This window comes from Silurus meridionalis, chromosome 10 (genome assembly GCF_014805685.1).
Source record: "Silurus meridionalis isolate SWU-2019-XX chromosome 10, ASM1480568v1, whole genome shotgun sequence".
Lineage (NCBI taxonomy): Eukaryota > Metazoa > Chordata > Actinopteri > Siluriformes > Siluridae > Silurus > Silurus meridionalis.
In genome coordinates, this window is record NC_060893.1 from 22,018,013 (window position 1) to 22,043,146 (window position 25,134).

The 25,134-nt window shown below is 37.9% G+C and overlaps 1 protein-coding gene across 7 annotated transcripts in view; it reads right to left on the reverse strand.

Annotated features, from left to right (window-relative positions):
* The window catches only part of syngap1a (synaptic Ras GTPase activating protein 1a), a 178,277-nt gene that overhangs the window by 37,763 nt on the left and 115,380 nt on the right, over positions 1–25,134 (reverse strand). For 6 of the 7 annotated variants that reach the window (XM_046858982.1, XM_046858981.1, XM_046858980.1 and 3 more), the window contains 7 exons: positions 13,891–14,012; positions 10,868–11,021; positions 9,429–9,527; positions 3,463–3,702; positions 2,688–3,023; positions 2,254–2,398; positions 1,407–1,551 (listed from right to left, as the gene is read on the reverse strand). In XM_046858982.1, the coding sequence (XP_046714938.1) occupies positions 1,407–1,551; positions 2,254–2,398; positions 2,688–3,023; positions 3,463–3,702; positions 9,429–9,527; positions 10,868–11,021; positions 13,891–14,012 (1,241 nt within the window). Of the gene's footprint in view, positions 1–1,406; positions 1,552–2,253; positions 2,399–2,687; positions 3,024–3,462; positions 3,703–9,428; positions 9,528–10,867; positions 11,022–13,890; positions 14,013–14,162; positions 14,179–25,134 lie in introns of those variants that run through there. The other variant, XM_046858987.1, reaches the window with a different exon arrangement.

Genomic DNA, 25,134 nt, shown 5'->3' on the forward strand with positions numbered 1-25,134 from the left:
TAGAAAAAATATTAGACTTTGAATAGTTTTTTTCATTTTTTATCACTAGGACTTAACCAACCATGAAGAAATTCTGGGGGATCAATTTAAAAACTTCTCTCATGTTCCTACTGTTATTGGCAGAATTCATTCAGTGGCACTTTTCATTCTGGAATCCTTTCTAGTGATTTGTTCCACTACATTTACACATTTGGCAGACACACTTATCCAGAGGGACTCACAATAGTCTCATTCATACATCTGAGCAGTTGAGGGTTAAGGACCTTGCTCAAGGGCCCAGCATTACCAGCTTAGTGGTGGTGGGATTTAAACTTATACATTTCTGATCAGAAGTCCTTAACAACTGAGCCACCCTTTAACCCTTCCACTAGATTTATATTTGTTCAACCTTTTGATAATCAACAGCAGTTTTTCAGTTGAACAGGCATTAAATAACAGGAATATAAACTATAATATATTGAAATCACACCTTTTAGCATTTACACTTCTATATTTACCTCTACCTTTTCACTCTTGACTAAATACCTTAAATTCTCAAAAATAGTTAACGAGAATCATAATCGATGTGCTTTGACTGTTTTTTGTCTGTTCAGTGACAATATATAGACCTTGATGTTTCTTTCACTATACCACAGTTGTCATACACAAGGCCCCAACGGCTTCAAATGCGCATGACTGTTTCAAATAATAATTTAAAGAGCCAATAAACTACATCTTCCATAACGCATTTCGATTCCGTGACACACAAAGTGATGTCCTGCCACTTAAGTGTTTCTACTACAGTGTTTCTACTACAGTGTTTTATAGCCTAGAGCAAAACCTTGTGGGACACCATTATTTGCTCCAAAATGTTTTTCTTTCATATTTTTCTTTGTATAGTCAGATATAATATTAATGAGGTTTTCTGATGTAGTTCCCCTGATAGGCTTTTTTCTTACCTCATTACCACTTGATCTCCCAATCTGCCTTTTGTACTGTCTTTGCTCGATACAGAAATTCTGTTATACCAGACAAACCTTTTAGCAATATACAGTGTCATGTTTATCATATTGTGATAAATTCCATCTAGGGTTATAATATCAGGAAACCATCATAACTCAAGGAAGTCTTGGTTTCTCAAAGTGTTTTTCTTTAACCTTGTTTCCGCTTGAACTTGCCTCTTTAAATCGGATTGCCTTGACCTGGATTGCTGACTGTAGTAAAACTTTAATAAGGTGAGAGCCCCTCACAGTATGACATCTTTTCTAGATCAGCAGAAATCAGTTAGATTGAAAGGTTTTACGACTGCTGAAAAGTAAGCATTTTATAGGTTAAAAGATGTCAGTGAGCCAAACTTTTTGGTCTGAAATGACCGGGTGCAATGAACCATCTGAAAAATTGGGCGCAAGAAAAAGTGGGTAACATACCAATGGGAGTTGATGATCTTGCAAAGTGCAAGTTCACAGCACATGCGTAGGTTGGCCTGGTGGTCTGGGAGCATTGAAGGTGGGGTTCGCATGGGGTCCACCTCACAGTTTTCCTCTGACTCGTACAGTGCACGAATAAACTCACCTGTACACACAGGTGCAAAATCTTTAATACCACCATTCCATATTCAGTTCTCCAACAAACAAAAAAAAACATCACTACCATTATGTATATCATTATGTATTACTTCCCTCTGAAGAAATTCAGCTTTGTAGCTCTGACTAAAGTAAATTAAACATTTAAAGGCTCTGGCATGGAGGAGCTGGTGTTGGATCTATAATGATCTTAGATGTTTAGCTATTTTATGAGTTGCTCAGGAGCATCTGGTTCCACAAATTCAAATGACAGTATAAGACTGTAAAAAGGACATTATTTATAATCACATACTCCGATGCTCTTGGCATTTCTCAATCTCCAGTGTATTGTTTCTTAAATGTTTATAATCACACTCTTGATATCACCCAAATGAAGATGGGTTCCCTTTTTGAGTCTGGTTTCTCTCAAGGTTTCTTCCCCATACCACCTGAGAGAGTTTTTCCTTGCCCCAGTCACCTCAGGTTTGCTCATTGGGGATGAATACACGTAATTCACTTATATGTTCTATAATCCTTAAATTCTCTAAATCTGCTTTGAGACAAATTCCATTGTGAAAAGGGCATTCGAAATAATTTTGAACTTGAACTTATTATTTATCTATGTTTTTTTTATTTGCCACACACTTGTTTCTGGTCAAAACAAACTAGATCTTTCAGCAGGCTGACCTTTACCACCACCCTAACCACATACCAATTGTGTCTTTAAGGTAGCGATGTCCAACAAGTTTGAGGTACTCCTCTATGGCTTTGGTCGCCAATGTGTTCTCCCTGAAGATCAGATGTTCTCTGTCGATGAAACGATCCACCTCGCTCAACGCCATGTCTGACAGAAAATCCTGCACAAGTCAAAAACAACTCCTCACAAACCTGCTTGTGCCAAACACATTTGAATGGATAAACAGCTTAGAGTTTATAATAAGTTTAGAGGTTTTTGGCACAGTGGTTTATCCCAAACAAAAGGAAGAGTAATCTGATCTCGATAAAAATCTTTGCCTCAAAGGACATTTTCAGAAACCTAACAAGCCTATAAAGTGTTCACCACATTTGGTGGGCTGGCTAATCACCCCTGCATGATATCTCAGACTCAAAAAGGTGGACAGTTAAGCAGGAAGTGGACTCACGGACCTTGGCCTTGCCGGTGCTCTGCAGAATGTGCACCAGGGCACAAGCTACTTCTTCCTTGCTCTTCACACTCAAAAGGGGCTCCAGGACCGCACACAGAGTGCGGTAGTTATTCGTCACGTACTCTGCAAACTCCTTATACAGCTCCATGGGCAGGATACTCATAGTCTGGTAGCGCGATTTGAGCCTCAATGAGGCATTAATGACCTTTCCACTGCCCACACCACCACCTTTTCCAAGGACGCTGGGCTGGATGACGGGGTACCATTGCTCCACAAACTGGCGGCCTGTGATGCTCGAGATGGGAATGCTGACCAAGCCAAGATATGTGCTTTTCTCCTGTCAAAAACACATCAACACACATTCCTAATCAGTAAAGACCAGTGGTTCTCAAACTTTATTTGCTATTTATCACTTTAAAGGGGGTTGGATTTCCAAGAACCCCTGTCCTCCAATATCCCCCCAAAAAAGGTAAAAATGAAATACGTCAAGTGGAAAAGTGGCTAATTTTTTTAAATATCAAAATCTAAATAGAAAAAAATCGAATAATATCTATAAGAGTTTGAATGTATTAAATTGATTTTAATAGAAAAATCTAAAATAAATATTAATAAACAACCAAAAAACACACCCCACACTTTGAGAACCACTTTTATAAACCACAGTATAAACTAAGAAATGATTGTTGCCCATTACAGAGTTAGCAAATTAGATATGTTTGTGTTTGTATTTTTTGTTATCCTGATAACAATTGTGTATCTTTGGTCATTACTCGGACCTTGCGTCGCTTCTTGTCTGTCTCCTTGTAGAGGTGCAGGCGCAGGCTCCGGATAGCGGGGAGGTTGTTGAACTCAAAGTGCTCGCCCCAGAACACTGTGTCTGTTCGAGGTTTGCTGGTGGTGCGCGCATACAGCATGTCGTCCAGACACAATTCGCAGTAGTAGCGCTTTTTGGGCGGAAGATCCCGCGCCTCGATAATCCACAATTTGAGAACATTGTCCACCCGACGACTGTTATCCTGCAATGGTATCGAAATGATCAAAACAATCACAGTTTTGAGATAAAGCTCCCACTTATTAAGTGTAAATGACATAAATATTAATTCAATGTGAACCGTTACGTTTATTCAGTTTACAATTCCATGAAATTCATGGTCAATACAAAACAACATTTTATGCTTTTATCTTTATGAAGAAAACTTGAAAACCTGATAAATGATTTGATCACCTTAAGTGCTCAAACCCAGTCCCTGACAATGCCAGAACTGTGGTATAGCGGGAGGTGGTAGCTTAGCGGTTAAGGCTACGTCTAAATTAATCCGAATAAATTTGAGTTTTCATCAAAAAAATGCTCCACACTTTTTGTTTTTAAATTGTTTCTTGAAGTTGCTCATCCACACTGAAATGTCTGAAAACGATTACGTCCCCCTGTCCCTGTGCTCGCAGCAAAACATAAGATGCTTCAACCCGCATCATTTCTGCCTGCCGTTTATTTACTTTCGTTGAAACTTTGCAGAGGAAATGCATGACTAAAAATGTGTCAAGGTTTTTGAAACCTTCCGTTTTCACATTCCACTGCAACGTGAAAAAGGTGTTTTCAAATGTATCTACTTTGGAGAGCTTTTCAGAAAGCGGCATTTTCAGTGACTGAAAATGGCATTTTAGTGTGGATAGAAGGCCAAAGCGGAAAAAAAAATGCAATTTAAAATTAAAACGTATTAGTGTATTGAACAAGGCCCTTAACCCTCAACTGCTTAGTTTCAGGTCGCTCTGGATAAGGTTGTCTACCAAATGCTATACAGTAAATGAAAATTGTCATGGATTTGCTCCTGTAAACTTATGATGCACAAATATTTACCTATCTTCTGTTGGAAAACTATGAAGAAATAAAACTATGTATAAAATGAAAGCAATATAATATAATAATATAAACTATTTACTTATTAAAAATTATTACTTTCATGCCTTTTATTAATGCTGTATGCTAGTGTTCACAAAGTGCATGCTGGTTTGCAACTCTCTGGCCATCTTCCTCATTTTTATTTTGTCTTTATGTAGCTCCATGTCGTTGTTTTGGGTTTTGTCATGTCTCCACCCCTGTCCTGTCGTTGGTGGTTTCTCTTTCATGTACCTATTGCGCTTAGCTGTTTCTGTTTAGACAGTTTGTCTATTTATACACTTGTATGTCAGTTTGTATGGCACAAAGTATTGTAGTCAACAGCCTCTGTCATTTTTGTTTTGCCCTGTCTACATTGTTTGCTTATTGCCTGTTATGCCTATTTTAGGTTTATGATTCTGGATGTTCTGGATTTGTCTGTCTTCTTTCTAAGAAGGCTTCTTTAACTACAATTGCTTCCGTTTCTACCCTTTACCCTCTTAACCCAGCGGTGCATTTTACCCCTGGGCCTTCAGTGGTGTCCTACCTAAATCAATCCACCTCTTTAACACCATTATTATGACGCCACATCTAAAGAAACCATCAATATTATATTTATTAAATTACATACATTGTCAGTGGCATTGCTGAAGCAAGAAACCCAATGAACACAATTCAACAAGTTTCCTTTCATTGTAGCCACAACTGCACTGCCTGCATACATCATGTCTAGCTGAAGTATCAATATTAACTTCATAACATGACCCCGGGTTTTCAGTGCATTTTCGTGCTATTTTTTAATGTTTATAAAAAAATACATTACGGTTTTCCTGGGGATTTGAAATGAAGGCAAATTGTGTTTTTTGTGCAAATTCTTCATAAAACGCTTAACAACTGTTTTGAAATTTTTGAGTGGAATTTTCCTCACGATGTCCAGCTTTTCTTTTAAGCTGTCCTTGTAAGTGTGACTGCGACCAAATCGTTTTATTCTCCTTTGTCAGCCATCGTGAAATGGAAAAAAAAACAGCTATTTTGTTTACGCCAATAAATCTGAGTTTGTGCACTTAGCTAAGATGTGGGTTGCGACTCTGACTAGTGCGCTCTCTGATCATCCAATCAAAGGACAGAAAAAATAGCGACATGACTAGACGCCAGCTAGAGGGCCTCAGAGTGGCCAATTTGCATTCTGACTGATTAAAGCAACAGCTTTAAGCAACAAGCTAACAAGAGCCTGCGTTGTTTATTCCTGCGGCAATATGTGACGGTTATCTGATTGAGTAGAAACTTCAACATTGCTGAGAAATATTAAAATGTCAGCAGAGAAGGTCTCGCTGGCCCTGATGGTCCCGAAACTGCTACTGAACATGACTTGGAATGTAGTACACAAAAAGAGTCAACATATAAAATAAAAAAATGAAAAAACATTTAACATTAAATAAAAGTAAATATGTTTGACCTCTTTAATTTAAAGTTTTTATTTCTTTTTGTGCACATCTTGTTTTTCTGGACTACTGTAAAAACTGCTGACAATTTTCATTCATTAATCAACAATTGTACTTAATTTAATGCCTAAAAAACCCTCTCAACATAGACAAACAATTTTATAATGGCAGGGTGGCTATAATGAAAGGGTACTTTACCTATAAATACTTATATTTATGCTCATCGTCTATTACAGCAGTTATGAGTGCATATGCAAATGAAAAGCATTTAGCTTTTAGTCAGCATCCAGCTGTTGCCACATTGCAGGTTTCAATGGTTAACTACAGGCAGCTGTTTTTAATAAGCATCAGCTAAATCAGCCAACTCATGCTAGGTTTGTTCTGGGATATTTTTAAGAGCAACTAGAAAACGGTATTTAGTATTTAGGTCTTTAAGTCTCATAACAATCAATGCCAATAAACCACTGCATAAAAATGCACAATAAAATCATCAACAATACAGAATAATCTAGAATAAACTGATCTCGTATGCTGCACCTGTTTCGGAAGTGAGTTCTGGGTTCACTTAAGGTTCAGCATGACTAATCTGTTCAGACTGCAGTCTTTACTCAGCTATAACCGTAATTATCACATGGGCTAATGAGTCCCAGCCCTAATTCTCTTTTCAATAAATGCAGCAAACAGCTGCATAAAAGAAAATCACTTTTCTGGCACATTATTTAATTAGATGCTATACCTTATACTGCTTTGCTATTTGAATTGCGAGTCGTTGAAGGTGTTTCAATAACAAGCACCACGTTTTTTTTTTTTTATTTCAATCTCTTTTATACTAAGGCACATCCTCCGAAGAATTACAGTGTGTTACATCAGAATTTTTATATCTTGCTGCTTGCTTCAGGAAAGACAGCTGTGGATCCCCCCTCCTTTTTTTTTTTACCAAGCTAGTTAGTTTCTGTTACTCATTACATTGATATTCCCAAATCCTAAATTGTACAATTCAGTAACTTACAATGAAAAAAAATGCTAATTACATTACTTAACCTGGAGGTGTAAAACCAACTATTTCCCCCATTTCCTCTCATTTTGATTATTTGCCATTGCCCATACATATAAACTAGACCTCTCCTTTTCACAGCCCTTCAGGCCAATTTGCTTTTCTTTGCAGAATCATAGAGCTAGCCAATGGATCAAGATTCAAACTGCTGCTCAGGGCATTGAAACAGCACTATCTGTTCTTTTCCACATACAGTCTTATGAATTCTCATAATTGGTTACATTTACAATTACATTTGGCAGATGCCCTTATCCTGAGCGACTGACATTTATCTTATACAATTAAGCAGCTTGGGCCTTGCACAGGGAACCATAAATGTCAGTTTGGTGTGGCTGGGATTTGAACTCATGACCTTCAGATCCAAAGACTTAAACAGTAAGATACCACCTACCCATTGTTACTATCACTTTGACAAACAGAGGATGAAGTAATACCATCCCTTTCCACTCCAATAGTTGGCCACTTTGTTCTTTTAGACATTTTAGAATGTAATCATGTATTTCATTATGGAGTCATTAGCGGATACATTTTTTTATACATTTACCCTCTCTAGATTAGCATGATGGCATGGCCTGTTAAAAATAATTATCCAGTGAAAACAATGTTTCAAGAAAACAACACATTCTTGACTTCAACTAAAAAACAAATATCTCAAAGCTCAGAGTTTTCAACTCAAGTCAAAAGTGGTAATATGAAATGAACACAAACTCTTTTAAACTTGTGTTTAACTAACTAAAAACTAACGTCTTTATCTTTATTTATTATTTTACTATTTTATTTTCCTAGATTTTCCTAGAAAAGTAGTTTTTTCATATTTTTATTGCAGCAGCACAGCATTATAAATTCCTTACGCATGCAACCCATGATACTTGTCAATAAAGATTCTGATTTCATTTAGCCATGTTAGTTCCTCATCAACACTTTTGTAAATAAAGAGGTTCATATCTCTAAACTTTCTTTTAAATACAGTGTAAGGAGATGAAATCAAAATGTTTTTCTTTTATTTTTTAATAATTTTAAGCCATTTATTTTAATTCTATCATGAATCGAATGCATTTTAAAATTCATAGTGTCAATAGACTGACTACTTAAAGCAGAGTTCCTAAAACACCGGGTCACGAAGACATTCTGGACCATTCTGGAGAAAATCTCTAGGCATGACATTGTATTATTGTGTATATATATATATATATATATATATATATATATATATATATATATATATATATATATACAGTACAGACCAAAAGTTTGCACACACCTTCTTATTCAAAGAGTTTTCTTTATTTTCATGACTATGAAAATTGTAGAGTCACACTGAAGGCATCAAGTGCTATTTGACCAAGAAGGAGAGTGATGGGGTGCTGCGCCAGATGACCTGGCCTCCACTGTCACCGGACCTGAACCCAATCGAGATGGTTTAGGGGTGAGCTGGACCGCAGAGTGAAGGCAAAAGGGCCAACAAGTGCCAAGCATCTCTCGGGGAACTCCTTCAAGACTGTTGGAAGACCATTTCAGGTGACTACCTCTTGAAGCTCATCAAGAGAATGCCAAGAGTGTGCAAAGCAGTAATCAAAGCAAAAGGTGGCTACTTTGAAGAACCTAGAATATGACATTTTTCAGTTGTTTCACACTTTTTTGTTATGTATATAATTCCATATATAATTCCAAATGTGTTAATTCATAGTTTTGATGCCTTCAGTGTGAATCTACAATTTTCATAGTCATGAAAATAAAGAAAACTCTTTGAATGAGAAGGTGTGTCCAAACTTTTGGTCTGTACTGTATATAATATCAGAACATTCTATATTTTATATATATATGCTCAGAGCTCTACAGCAGGCCTCTCAAGAGCTTCCTTTCCAAACCATGTAAACCATATCTGCATTGAGTTTGCTTTGTACACAGTGCTGGAACAGGTTTGGGTTTCCAATGTAAAGGGAACGCAAAATGTTATTATACCGCATCGAAAGAAATCTTATACAGTTGTGTAACTCCAGCTTTCAAGTTGGGAGAGGAACCACATATGGCTGGAAAGGTCAGGTGTCCCAAAACTTTTGTCCATATAGTGTGTACATATAAATAGATAGATTTTAAACTAGGATCATTTATATCCTTCTATTATTTTAGCACTTTGTAAACACAGCAGAAAAATGTACCACTGCACCATTCACTTTGCCTCTACTCAAAATCTCGCACCATATGCCATATAAACAAACACACACACACACACACACACACACACACACACACACACACACACACACACACACACCTATATATAACGCATTAGAATTACATAATAACACATCTATACATTTCACAGTTGGATTCAGTTGTAAAGCCTGAGGACCAGACACCCACGTTTCCCACCTTGTTGGGTTTAACAGCTCGCTGCAGGTTCTCGATCCACTTGTCCCGCTCAGCAGCCGATCGGCAGGCAAAACACTTTGTGCCCGAGGCTGTTGTTACCTAAAGATCACATATATACATAAAAAAATCACACATGCCGAAAGGTCATGTTTACTGTGGCTTGCGTAAGTATTTACACGGTTTCACTTTGCTTTTTCGGACTTCTGTGTGCTCACTGACGCTCGGTGAAGAGCCTACTTCGGAATAATAGCTGTGCGATGTTTGGTGTGTTGTATTAAAAATAGAGGTTAGGGGCTCTCATTGGGGTGTTTGACGATTTATATATATATTTTTCCTAATCAAACTGTGAATACTTTTCCATAAATTGTGTCCTCATTTTTTGGTCTTTGTGATACCATATGATCTCTTACAGATTTCAGGAGCAGATGTCTGGATATCAAGGTCACATGACACTTTAATCACATAGATAGACCGCATTCAACTAATCATGTGACTTCTGATGGTAATGGTTACATACGGTATTTCACGGTAATAAGGGGTAAATACTTAATTACAATTAGTAAATAAATTTACAAACTACACTGATTTTCCCTTCTTCAGTATTTCAAATTATTTCTGGAAATATTCTGTGGTGTCCTACCCGACTGAATCCACCTCTTAATGCTATCATGATGCCACGTCTATAGAAATGGCAAAAAACCCAATGAGCACAATTCAACACGCCTCCTTTCACTGCAGCCACAACTGCACCACCCGCATACGTCATCTCTATCAGAAGCATCAATAATAACCTTAAGAATGACCCCGGATTTTGCGTTTTTGTGCATTTTTTCCGTGCATTATGCTTTTCCTGGGGATTTCAAATAATGCCAAATTGTGTGTTTTTGTGCAAATACTACGGGAAAGAAAACGCAAAAGTATAAACAGTTCATGAAAAAGCTAAACAATTGTTTTAAACTGTTTTAGCCGACCTAGTCAACTAGAAATCTGATTGGTTGATGCAACATGGATTGTAGCTACAGGGATCCTGCAAATGCTGACCGCAAAGGGCTTACGCCAGTTCCCTTTGACCCCAGCAACATGTGATGTGACTGATGAAATCTGGTTGGATAGAAACTCTAAGCTAAACTTACACTCTGGTTCACCTGAGAGAAACACTATTAAATGAAGTGACTATAGGAAATGAATGTATACATATTCATGGACCAAAAATATATTATAATGTAGGTCAGTGATTCTGATAGCATGAAGGCCTTGCTGACCCTGATGGCCTGCCACTGTTCATGACATGTAATCTCAATTAACCCATTTCAGTTTGATTCTGTAGCATAATGTGGCAAGTTCAAGGAAAAACAAATACTTACAGTATGTACAACTGTACATGTTCAAGATGGTTGTTTCTGTCACAAACACACACACACACACACACACACACATACCTCAAAGCAGTACTCCTGGCCGAGGATGCTGGAATGGACGGGTTTGATGATGGCGTCCTCATCCAGCGTGAGGTCCAGCGCCTCGGCCGCGCTGCTCGGTGACAGCAACGACTCGTGGGAATGGGACTCCTTGAAGCTCTGCATCAGACGTGTTCTGCAGCAAGAGATCCATAAAAATAGAGACTAATAATACGGCAATAAAAATAAACGATTTAAAGTCTCCCCTTTCGTTTATTACTGGGCGATGTTGCTTCTTTGTATTGTAAATCGGTTTCTTAGTTTTAAAATAAGTAGCCTGTTAGATCATTTGGCAAAAAAAGAGCTCAAGGCCTAAAATTATGCTTTAGGCTGCAAAATTTCATAATACAGACTAAACAATATACTTGTAATAGACCTGATTCATGATCAGTTCTGAAAAATGCCTGGGCACTAATACTTAAGTACGACAAACATGAAGTGTCATGAGCATGTGACACACTATAAAGACAAAAGTTTGTGGATACCTGACCATAGGACTGGCATGTGCTTCATGAACATCCCATTCCACATTTAGTCCCCATTTGCTGAATAACTAAGAATATCTTCTGGTAAGATGGTCCGCTAGATTTTGGAGTGTGTTGCCACTGTGCACAAAGCCAGCTCCATGAAGATGTAGTTTACATATAGGTTGAGATGGAAGACCTCATGCCTGTGTTACCTTCTGGCTTTCTCTTTTAGTTATGCTGCTATAGTCCCCAAGTCCTGCACAGTGTCCTTAACTTTCAGACAACAATAAGGACACATAATAATCCATATCCTTCTCTCCCTGTCAGCCCTCTTCTCCATTCTCTCTCTCTCTCTCTGCTGGGGTACCAGAGACCACTGTTTTTGTCCCTCTTCTCTCCTTGGATCTGCCCAGTTCATCCCAGCCTGCCTCTGGATGGTGTTCTCTTCAATTGGAGGCCACTCTGTGCAGCTGGGGACGGTTTCTCATCAACGCCCAGGGGATCCATGAAATTGCAGAGTAAGAGCAGGAGCTTAGAGGATGGATTTGGACTGTAGTTAATGTCAACAGTCTGCTACAGTGACTCAGGATTACAGTTTGCTTCTGATCATAATCACTGCACCTCAACATTGTTTATCTGTAATAAATGGACATTCAGTGCCACCCAGATGAGGATGTGGTTCCCTCTTGAGTCTGGTTCCTCTCAAGGTTTCTTCCTCTTGCCATCTCGGGGAGTTTTTCCTCACCGCAGTCGCCACCGGCTCACTCATCAGGGACAAACTTACACTTATAAAGAAAATCGTATTCATTTTTATCACCACATTATCTGTGTAAAGCTGCTGTGAAATAATGTTTATTGTTAAAAACGAAATACAAATAAAAATGAGTTGAATTAAATTGAATCTTGAGTGGCTGAATGAATCCTGTGGCAGCAGGGGGCGTGGCCAAACGGCAGTTTGTGAATGGAGGGCGAGGCCGGTAGAGACAAGCGGTAAGAATCACACACCTGTTGGGAATTAGTCTAATCAGTGTTCTTTGTTGTATTGATGCGGGAAAAGCATAAGAGGAGTGACAGAAGGGCACCGTAAGAGAGAGAGGCACGGAGAGATGCGTGTGTGTGTGTGTGTGTGTGTGTGTGTGTGTGTGTGTGTGTGCGGGGGCATGTGTGGGCATGTGTAAGAGAGAAAGTGATAACATAAAGAATCTGGGTCTGTCAAACTGGTTGCTGCCCCACTGTTCTTTCTTCCCCACCTGTCCGAACTGATTGCTCTCCTACAAGTACAAATCTACACTTCTTCCCAGAAGAGTAGAAGATATTATAAAAGCAAATAGGGACTAAATATGGAATGAGATGTTCAAAAAGCACAAGGTTTGGTGTACACAAACTTTTGTCTATATAGTCTATAAGTTTATTGTAGATGTACCTGTACGTTTCACATTATGTAATTTATATGACAAGGAGAAGACTGTTATTTAGTGTGTGTGTGTGTGTGTGTGTGTGTGTGTGTGTGTGTGTGTGTGTGTGTGTGAACATGTTGTCCTCAAAGCTGTTGTGTTAAAAGCAGATACAATGGTCAGGCGTAAGGATTTGAGCGAGTTTGAGAAGAGTCAAATCGTGATGTCTAGACGACTGGGTCAGGACTTCTCCAAAACTGCAGCTATTGTGGGGTGTTGCTGGTCTGCAGTGGTCAGTATCTACCAAAAATGGTTCAAGGAAGGAACAGTGGTGAGCCAGCAGGAGCCTTTGATCCCCATGCTGGTCATTAGTAGCCGAGGCTCATTGATGCACGAGGGGATCGAAGGCTGGTCCGTGTGCTCTGATCCAGCAGACAAGCTCCCGTTGGATTGTTGAAAAAGTTCATGCTGTTAATGCTCCATGGATCAGGACTTTTGGCAGCAAAATTAAGCAGGTGGTCATAATGTTATGCCTGTTTGATGTGTGTGTGTTTGTATAAATATATATTTCCTGGATCATTGTGTACTGCAAATCCCATGAGCAACAGGACAGCACCAATTATACCAAGCAAGTTTCTGTAGGTTTCAGTTTATGTTACACAATAAAGAGTCTTTTTGCAATAAATCTAGGGATGCATCCGTTGTAAAAAACCTCAGCAGTCTTAAAGGAGATTAAAGATAAAGCCCCACGTGACAGGCAGATATCATACTGACAGAAGAGTCTAGGAAATGAATCCCACTCGTGTCAATTAGGGCTAGAAATCTTGCGTCACCTCACAATAAATTTCAATTGAGATGAGGATGTGAATACAAAACCATCCTTTGTACATCTTGGTGCATTTTTGATTTTCGGTAACCTGTGTCATCCAATATTTATACACATAGCATAAAAGTATCTTGCACCTTGAGCCCAGAATGACTTACATTTCATCTTGTAATAAACAATGCATGATATCTGTCTTGATGTATATTCGCAATTAAAAATGATTTATTTACCCATCACTGGTATATTATTGTGTGTGTGTGTGTGTGTGTGTGTGTGTGTGTGTGTGTGTTTGTGTGTGTCTGGGTGTATTTTGCCTACCTTTCCTGGTCAGCACTGCGGAATCGTGGGAGAATCATGTGGCGGAAGCTTCCGGTGCGATCAAGTTTGGGCTGGCTCTTGGCTCGCTTAATTGAGCTTTTCAGACGACGGCTAAGAAAACTCTGATGCGCGCACACACACACACACACACACACACACACACACACACACACACACACACACACAGACAAAGTTCTGATAAACACAACACGAACTGTTGTACTGATTGTACAGTGATTCAGATGTTAATGCTGATTCACTGGTTTTAGTACCATTAGTATCATCTTTTTCATACTGGAAATTCAGCTCTATAAGCAAAAAAAAAAAAAAAAAGAATTTATATACAGATATTTCTGGGCAAAAAACAATGCTCCAAGTATTATTATAATTATGCACTAAATATTTTCAACTTGGTAAACCTATGGTCAGCTTTTTTTTTACAGAAAGAAAAGAAAATGTTCTACTAAATGTTAATTTCCTTCAAACTGTAGTGTAAATGTGTTACATGGAAATATAAGTAAATTATGTTCTATAATTCTTACATTCTTTAAAGCTGCTTTGAAACTACCACCATCGTAAAAAAGCACTATAGCAATAAACTTAAATTGAAAGTATAATATTTGAAGAAACGTATGATGTATGTTGATTTTTTTTTTTTTTTATGGAGCTCTTATCATGATTTCACATTTGCATACAAGACTATAGAAGTTAATTTCCCTCATGGTCTCAGGAGGATCTCAGGAGTGGATCTATTTCATTCTTGTTGGTTCATTTTCTGACCAATCATTTGTTGATTAACTTTTAAAAGATTAGTATTTCCTTTAAAAATGCCCATTGGGGTGTTAAAAAATTCTGAAGATATATATTATTTTTAATAATCAAACCCTGATTGATACTTTTCCATAACTTAGTCCTAGCTTCTTGGTCTCGATGCAGTTTGTTTAGGTATGATCTCTAACAGAGAAAGAAACATTCTAATTAACTTATCCCATGCAGCAGAGGTAGCTCTTGAACGTCCTTTCCTGGGATGGTCCTAATAAGAGCCTGGTTCTTCATACTAAACTTGAAGATACATTTGAATGTACAGTACTTGAGATTTTTTAGGTTGACTGATCTTTATTTCTTAAGGTAATAATGGATTGTATTTTCTCTTTACTTAACTGAGTGTTTCGTGCCATAATATCGATTTGAACAGTAGCTGTAGTTCAAGGTTCAAGGTGGATATGGATTTGTACAGTAGCTGTAGTACCACTAGCATGGCTATTTACCCACCCTTTTCTCTGCACAAGACAATTGATGGTCCAAAGCACATTAAGAAGGCAAGAAATGTCACAAATAAACTATTGACAAGGCACACCTGTGAACTGAAAACCCTTCCATATTCCAGACTACCTGAATATTTATGCCCAATTTCAGCAATTTCTTGTTCCTAGTCACCCCCAGGTTTATAAAAAATGTAAAATATCACAGTATATATCTGTATCTTTGTCTATATCGGCAGGGCTGCTGTCTGATATATACACTACACTCTACATATAGACTCAATCTCCTATTTTATTAATAATTTGTGTACACAAGGCGTTACTAAATCAAATAAAGTAATTGTGTTGGTTTATGGATGCAGAATGCACACAGTAAGACTTTTTGAATGTTGACTATGAATTTCAATCTCGCTCTCATACATTTATACTGTTCATTTAATGAAAAGTCACAAAAGGGCTTATTTTTATATTTCGCTTTTGAATCCCAGTTGGGTTGACATGCAGGACAGAACAGAGAAACAGAAACGGGAGGGAAAACCCAGGCCTCACAAGACGTTGAGATTTTGTGCCAAGTCTTTTAAAACACCAATATTTTAAAAGAAATGTTGCATTTGATGGACAAGTAGAAGTTACTAAAAAATCCATAGCAGTGACACACGGTTATGTGGTGCTGGTTTGGAAAAATTCAGGGCTTAAATTAAAAAATAATAAAAAAGTGTGCATGTTATTTAGAGTTACAAAGAAGGCAGACATGATGTACCATATGCACATGATACATTATATGGAACAAGACCTCCGCTCTTCTGGGAAGATGTTCCACTAGATTCTGGAGTGTGCTTGTGGAGATTTTGACTTATTCATCCACAAGGGTGGTATAAAGTCAGGTACTGATATAGGTGAGATGGGGAAGCCTGGGGTCCAGTTAGCATTCACATTCATTCCACTCCAACCCATGTAAAGCATATCTTTATGGAGCTGGCTTTGTGCACAGGGGTATTGTGATGCTGGAACAGGTTTGGGTCTCCTAGTTCAAGTGAAAAGAAATTCGTATGCGAATGCAACCAAAGACATCGTATACAATTGCCTGCCTCCAACTTTGTGGTAACATTTTGGAATTGAAGCACATATGGGTGGAAAATGCAGGTGTTCCAATACTTTTGAACATTTTGCATATTGCTGTTTGTTACTTACGATCTCAAACAGACCTGCGGATGAATCAAAACCTCAAACTAAACCTTTGTCGAGTTTTCAGTAGAACACATTAAAAGGCTGGACGTAAACTCAAAATAAGTGTAATAGTCTATTCCGAAGGTATGTGCAAATGCAACCCTTTTCACGCTTTCTAGTTGTGATATCAGAGGTGCGAATAGAATAATTCTAATATGAATCCTAGTTTTATTCATTCAGCATCAATTAAAGTGCCATATACTCCCTCTCTCACGCTCATTCACACCTGGGGGGGGATTTAACATAGACGATCCACCTACAGTCATGCTTTTGAGAAGTGGGAGAAAACCAGAGAATCCTGAGGAAACCCACACAGAGAATGTGTGTCAGTTAAAAAAAAACTGAGAAGTTAATGATGGCTTTCCTTTTGAGTCCGGTTCCTCTGAAGGTTTCTTCTTTATATTTTTTCAGGGAGTTTTTCTCTCAGCGCTTTCACATCTGATTTCCTCATTACTTATGAATACATTTATGAATTCTAAATTTAAAATGTATATATATTTTTAATAGATTTATTTCTGTAAATCTGCTTTGTGACCATGTTGAAATGTGCTATACAAATAAAAATTGTATTGTATCCTTATCGATCTGATTAGTCAGCATGTAACAAATTTAATACCTGACCTTCGCTGAAATAATCTCTGGTCCCAAAAAAAACCTCTCAGGCTCAGTAAGCCACACTGTGGGTGCTTAATTAATCGAATTGACATTGACTTTGCTTTACATTTTTACATTACATAGCATTTCATTCAAATCAGTTCATCTGTCCCATGAGATTTGAATTACCTTTTACAGTTGCATTGTTGAGAACATCCTGACTGACTCCATCATAGTGTGGTATGGCAGCTATGTGATGTAAAGCCTTTAAAGTGTCGTAATAACCGTGCAACGCATCATTGACACCCAGCTACCTGCTACTGAGCATCTTCACTACAGTAGATGTCTGTGCACAGTATCAGGGACTCCTCACAAACTATACGTGACTGTTCAACCTCCTTCCACTCAGAACAAGATACTGGATTAGTTGCATGAGAACTTGCAGGCTCTGGACAAATTATTTACCTACAAACATAACCATACATGAATATTGAAATCTAAAATTACTGGTGCATGTGGTCCGATCCAACAGATGAGCTTCTGTAGTTTAAATTGCTGAAGAAGTTCATGCTGCTGTTGCTCGACGGTTCATGACTGTTTTGGCAGCAAAAAGGGAACCAACACAATATTAGGCTGGTGGTCATAATGCTATGCCTCCATCGGTTATGGCTAGTTAGTGTCTGTCTGTCTGTCTGTCTGTCTGTCTGTCTGTCTGTCTGTCTGTCTATCTATCTATCTATCTATCTATCTATCTATCTATCTATCTATCTATCTATCTATCTATCTATCTATCTATCCTGTATTTTATTTTGTTTACATATCTATATACCTTTTCTCATTAAAGCAAAATTGGGCAACACATTATTTGTAAAAACCTTTTAAACTCTGTAAACCCTGTTAGTATATTAGACGGTGCAGTTTCTTTCTGGCTGTTAATTTTACACACAAATGCACATCTAACAAATTGCTTGGTTTTATTGCTGTATTAGACCTGGTTTAGCTCCTTTTTTTGGATTTGCTGCTATGAAAAATATATACATGGAGTTATCAGTGTGTACATAAATATACATACATACATACATACATACATATAGTATGTACATACAGCTGCAAATAAGTATTTGAACACCTGAGAAAGTCAATGTTTGTCACTAGTGTCTTTGGACAGCTCTTTGGTCTTGGCCATGTTAGTAGTTGGATTCTTACTGATTGTATGGGGTGGACAGGTGTCTTTATGCAGCTAATGACCTCAAACAGGTGCATCTAATTGAGGATAATAAATGTAGTGGAGGTGGACATTTTAAAGGCAGACTAACAGGTCTTTGAGGGTCAGAATTTTAGCTGATAGACAGGTGTTCAAATACTTATTTGCAGCTGTATCATACAAATAAATAGTTTAAAAATCATATATTGTGATTTCTGGATTTTTTTTTTAGATGTCTCTCACAGTGGACATGCACCTACGATGACAATTTCAGACCCCTCCATGATTTCTAAGTGGGAGAACTTGCAAAATAGCTGGGTGTTCAAACACCTATTTTCCTTACTGTACATATACTTTCTTCATACATGTAATATATAAGGGCTGTAAAAATATAACGCAGATTTATTTTAACGGCACAAATTTTATTAACGTGCGATTACTGCAGCATGCATTTCTGTTTGACCATTTTCATTTTATATATATATATATATATATATATATATATATATATATATATATATATATATAAAAATAAAATGTATATATATATATATATAATGGTATAAAAATGAAATATATATATATATATATATATATATATATATATATATATATATATATATATATATATATATATATATTTATTTTAATCACTAAACATTTGTTTTACTGATGCGCCAAGTCTTAAATCAAACACCAAAATCCGCCTTGAATCACACGTCCGGCAATTAAAATTGTCCGTGGAAACATAGCAAAAGTCCTGTTTGGTGTCCAGATAATTTACATCATTTAAAACACCGTTATTACTTCAAATCATTTACAAGAATATCTTATCTTAATGCTCTATTCGAGCATCCATATATGTCCATGCACATTGATTTAAATAATAAAAACTTGAAAAGTATTTATGTAAGGTATGACAATCATGCTATTAATTGTAAAATAAACATTTGAATCGATTGACAGACCTTTTATATATATATATATATAGTGGAAGATCTTGAGAGCTCTGACCCTCAACCCTATTGAACACCTTTGGGATGAGTTAGATTTATAATGCTGACTGCACCCCAGGCCTCCTCACCTACATCAGTACTTGGCTTTTCTAACACCCTTGTAGCTAAATGGATCCCCTCAAATTTCTCAAAAAGCACAATCCAAAGTACAGTGGACCATCTTCTCAAAAGAGTGGAAGATATTGTAAGAGCAAATGAGTACTAAAGGCAGACTGGGATTAACTTTTATCCATATGGTGTATCTGGTATTATAGGTAGAATTGCACTTTAAGGTTGAATATGACACTAGAGGTGTGATTTGACCACTAGATAGCACTGGAGATGAACAAAAATTACTGCTGCTGTTTCTGTCTTGGTGACTCATACTCCGATTCTGCCTACACTCTCACTCTTTCTCTCCCTCTCTCTGTCTTGAACACTTATATAGATATTGTACACCCACTCTAACTCCCTCCCTCCGTCTCTCTCTCACTCTCTGTGTATCTGAATACACTGCAGTTTGGTTCTCCGTGCTTAAAATCACCTGCTATCCGCTAATTTCCAGCCGCCTCCATCGAAAGTTGTGCTGGCGTCAGCTATAATTACCGCACCTAAAACACCAACTAAACAAGGCTGTCGGAAACATGACCTCACAAACTCAGTAAAAGAGTTCGCTGACCTCATTCGAGCGAGTTTATTTAACAGAGCGTACGTTTCACAGCATTTATTTTATCACGTGGCGATTCGTCTCGCCTCACCATTAAAGCCTGAAAAGAAAAACATATTAATATGGCTTGGGAAGTTTTATGTTAGAGATTTTCTACACGCTTCAGCCTCCAGGGATTATGTGAGCAGGTTAAGAAACGCAGATTCACACAGAGTTCGGATGCTCGAGGCAGAGTAAACGCACGACGTGATCGACAAGATGTCTGTACTAAACGTTTAGGAATTAAACGTATGAATGATTTCAATTTGTAGAATACATTTCTTGTCTTAAGCAACCATATACTAGCGGTCCCAAGCCCGGATAAATGGGGAGGGTTGCGTTAGGAAGGGCATCCAGCGTAAAAACATGTGCCAAATCAAACATGCGGATGGTCCGCTGTGGCGACCAGTAATGGGAGAAGCTGAAAGAAAGTTTATAGTAGCTTTGAGAATTTGCAGGCTCTGAAGGCTTCCTCTGTGACATCTGTGCTAGTTTACTGATTAAGACATAGGACCTTGTATCTGAAGGTCCTCAACCCAATAGCTGCTCAGTTATACAAATTATATAAATGTAAGTTGCTCTATATAAGGGCATTAATGTAAATGTAAATCTGCAGGCAAATCCAAATTGATAAGAAAAATAATAATATAATATAAAATAATGGTCAACAAACAGTCAGGGGGCAAAAACAGAATACTAAAACCCAAAGTAACAACCAGGGTTACAATGGTAACAAGAGATCCAACACTAACTAGAAAGGCTTGGTTTGGTCTAGAAACAAATCACTGACAAAAATACTTGGCAATAAGTTATTGAAAGGACATCTTATATACTGGGCATGAGTGTGTGTGTTTGGGCCAACCTGAGCCCAATGAAGTTGGTTGAAGTAGCACATTGTATTAAATGAATAAATTGTGAAACATTAGTGTAAAGTATTTGAGTAAATGTACTTTGTTACTATACATAAGCCAATTTTTCGCTACTTTCTAGTTTAACTAGAAAGATATAAGCAACTTTTACTCTTTACTCAACCATATTTAGGATTCAATATATGTACTTTTTACTCCACTCTATTTTAATTGACAATGACCGGTACAGATTACATTTTGCACATTTTATCTGCCGTGGCTTATTTATTTGAAGAAAAGGCGATATTTACTATAATTTTTTTGTCCATTGTATACTAATGGTTCTTCTACTTTGTGACATAATACTCACATTTTATTTGTTAATTAAAATTCCTTTTTTTTTAAAGATATCTAATACTTTTTTTTTTTTCAACCTGTTTGATCTTTGTTTCATTCTGGCATGTTAAAGAAGCTGTTGTGTTGTTGGGTAATATAGTATTGAGGTGTACAATATGATTTGTATTTTAGGAAATAAAACCTCACAAATAAACAGTTTTTGGCTTTTCACTAACATGTGCCTTGGTTTAGAGGAGTAGTGCATCTTTGAGCCTACGTTCAATATGAGTCAGATACTCAATATACTCTTTTACACAAGTCATATTGAAATTGGTCCGTTTAAACTTGGAATGGAGTAAGTTTTGCAGTTTTACTCAAGTATGATTTTAAGAAACTCTTAAAATCTCTGCTTTAAAATGTGGTATGTGGTTGCAGAGAATTAAAGTCCACAGCTGACTGTGACCTCACATTCTACATTACATTTACATCATACTTTATCTTATGTTATCTTAACTCATGGGTTTATAGCACATTTTGTGTGTATTTTGTTTACTTGTAGCCACAACTAAAAGAAAGATTTGGTAAGGCAGGTCCTTAATTTCCTATATCTCAATTTGCTCCACTCAGTCAACTTTTCATTCCACTTGGAATAACATTTTGGGATGTGGGAGTCAATTAGTGAATCACAGTAAAGGTCAAAGCACCACAGGTTTCTGAATCTTCTTTTAGATGGAGACGCAACTCACATCAAATGCAACAGATTGGCGTTGATTTGAAAGCAGCGTTTCAGCCCTGTGAAATGCAAACCCACGTGGGCTGTAAAGTGGCAGTCGCTATGCTACGGGTCAGCTGTGAATTCCAGATAGTGTGAAACTGTTGAGTACTCGGAACTGCAAGCCATTTCATTATTATTATTTTTTTGCAAGGTGATAATGCTAAATAAAACAAGGCAGTGGGTTGTGTATAGGCCTGGTTCGCCTTGATTTTTATGCCAAGCCACATACATTCATCTGTCTATAGACATCCACACCTCAACCCTTCACCTGTCTATAGACATCCACACCTCAACCCTTCACCTGTCTATAGACATCCACACCTCAACCCTTCACCTCTTTATAGACAGTCACCTGGCCTCACCTCTTCATCTGTCTATAGTCATCCACCTGGCCTCACCACTTCATCTGTCTATAGTCATCCACCTGGCCTCACCACTTCATCTGTCTATAGTCATCCACCTGGCCTCATCCCTTCATCTGTAGATATTCAGTCACCTGACCTCACCTTTTTATCTTTCTATAGACATTTACCCAGCCCAATCACTTCATCTGTCTATAGATATTTACCTAGAGTCATCTCTTTATCTTTATATAGACATCCAACTGGCCTTACCTTTTTATCTTTCTATAGACATCCGCTTTGCCTCACCCCTCTCATCTTACATATAAAATCATCCACCTGGCATCACCCTTTTATCTCTTTCTAAATATCCATCAGGCCTCACCCCTTAATCTTTCTTCTTCTATCCCTTCATCTCTCTGTAGACATCTTCCTACTCCTGTCCCTTCATCTCTCTCTACCAATTCAACTGGCTTGATTTGACCTGGCCTTTATGTCTTTATTAGTCTGTAGACATCTTTCTTTTAACCCAGCCATTAGGGTTACATAAGCCAGAGCACTCTTAGTGCCGGTCCAAAGCCATTAGGGAGGGCATCCAGCCCAAAATATGTGAGAATCAAATATGCAGATCACGAAACAGAATTTCATACTGCATCAGTTGAGGCCTGGGTTACCAACGACCGCCACCAAGGTACTGGTGGAAATTTGGCTACGGTTGGCCAAAGGAGGAGAAGGAGAGGAGGAAGACGCCTACAGAGACGGCAAGGAAAGGAAAAGTGTAGGAGAGTGGGTTTCGGGTTGGTATTTTAAATGTGGGTACTATGACTGGTAAAGGGTAAGAGTTAGCTGATATGATGAATAGAAGAAAGGTAGATATGTTGTGTGAAAAGGGAGTACGGCCATTGGAGGGGGGGTTAAACTGCTGTCATGGTGTGGAATGAAAGAGAAATGATGTAGGGGTGATTCCAAAGAAAGAGTACAGTAAGAGTGTAGTGGAGATGAAGAGAGGTGATGAACGTGAAGCTAAAAGTTGAAAGTTGTCATCAGTGTTTATGCTCCACAAGTGGGTTGTGAGATGGAGAAAAAAGGAAAATTTTTTTAGCGAGTTAGATGAAGTGGCTATGTAGGTGAATGGAGCAGAGGTGATGAGGAGGTGATGGGTACATATAGCCTTAAGGAGAGGAATGTGGAAGGGCAGTTGGTGGTACATTTTGCTAAAAGAATGAATATGGCAGTGGTAAATATTTATTATTCAGGAGATGCAACCTGAAAGAGCTTGGAGACTATACGGTTTTGGCAGGGGACAGTGTAGCTAGACAGCATAGGATGGTGGTCTGTAGGATGGTTTTGGAGGTTAGGAAGAAGAGGAAGAGGAGTGTAAGGACTGAAAATAGAACAAGATGGTGGAAACTAAAGGAGGAAGACTGTAGTGTAAGGTTCAGGGAAGAGGTCAGACAGGGGCTCTGTGTTGATGAAGAGGTGCTGGATAATTGGGCAACTACTGCAGAAGTGATGAGGGAGACAGTTAGAAAGGTACTGGGTGTGACATCTGAAAAGAGAAAGGAGGACAAAGAGACGTGGTGGTGGAATAAAGAAGTGAAACAAAAATTGTTCAACAAATTTTAGAAGGTGTGAGGATGCCTGTGGAATGAAGAAGGAGTGTGCTGGTATCATTTTTTAAGAATAAGGGAGATGTGCAGACCTGCAGTAACTACTGGGGAAATAAAGTTGATCAGTCACACTATGAAGTTATAGGAAAGAGTTGTGGAAGCCAGGCTGAGAGAAGAGGTGACCATCTGTGAGAAATAGTATGGTTGCAAAGAAAGAGCAATACATATGCAAAATGTGCTTTGAGAATGTTCATGGATAGTATAGAGAATGTCAGAAGGAGTTGCATTGTGTGTTTGTGGACAGCACAGAAACTGCTCTAGTTAAAATCAATAATGACCTGTTTTTAGCTTCAGACCAAGGCTACATTGGACACTACAGATCATGATCTTCTCCTAGATCACTTACAAAATTACATCGGCATTCAGGGACAGGCATTAAGCTGGTTTAAATCCTACCTGTCTGATTGTTACCATTTTGTAGACTCAAATGGAGAGCTATCCAGGCTAATGCTAGTAAATTATGGGGTGACACAAGGTTCAGTTCTAGGACCACTGCTTTTCACAATATACATGCTTTCCTTAGGGAATATTATTAGAAGGCATGGGATTAGCTTTCACTGTTTTGCTGATTATACCCAGCTATATATCTCATCGAAACCAGACGATAAAGCTCAATTGGCTCGGATAACTGAGTGTGTTAAAAAATTTAAAGACTGGATGACCCATAACTTTCTATTATTAAATTCTGATAAGACAGAGATTTTGCTCATTGGCCCAAAAACCAGTACACAGAAGCTCCAGCATTTCAACCTGCAGTTAGAAGGATGTACTGTAACTACTAGTTCAACAGTTAAAGACCTGGGAGTTATTTTAGACAGCAACTTGTATTTTAAAATTCATATCAACAAAGTTACAAAAACAGCCTTCTTTCACCTTAGAAATATAGCTCAGCTAAGAAACATGTTGTCTATATCTGATGCAGAGAAGCTTGTAACAATGCATGACCTCCAGACTGGGCTATTGTAATGCATTACTAGGTGGATGTCCTGCATCATTAATAAACAAGCTGCAGTTAGTCCAGAATGCAGCAGCCAGAGTTCTCACAAGGTCGAGAAAATATGACCCTTTAACCCCAATCTTATCATCCCTACACTGGCTACCTGTAAAGTTTCAAATCGACTACAAACTACTGCTACTTACCTACAAAACACTAAATGGTTTGGCTCCCATGTGTCTTTACAGTCTTCTAACACGTTACAACCCATCATGCTCCCTGAGATCTCAAAACTTGGAACTTCTAGTAGTTCCTAAAATAGCAAAGTCCACTAAAGGTGGTAGAGCATTCT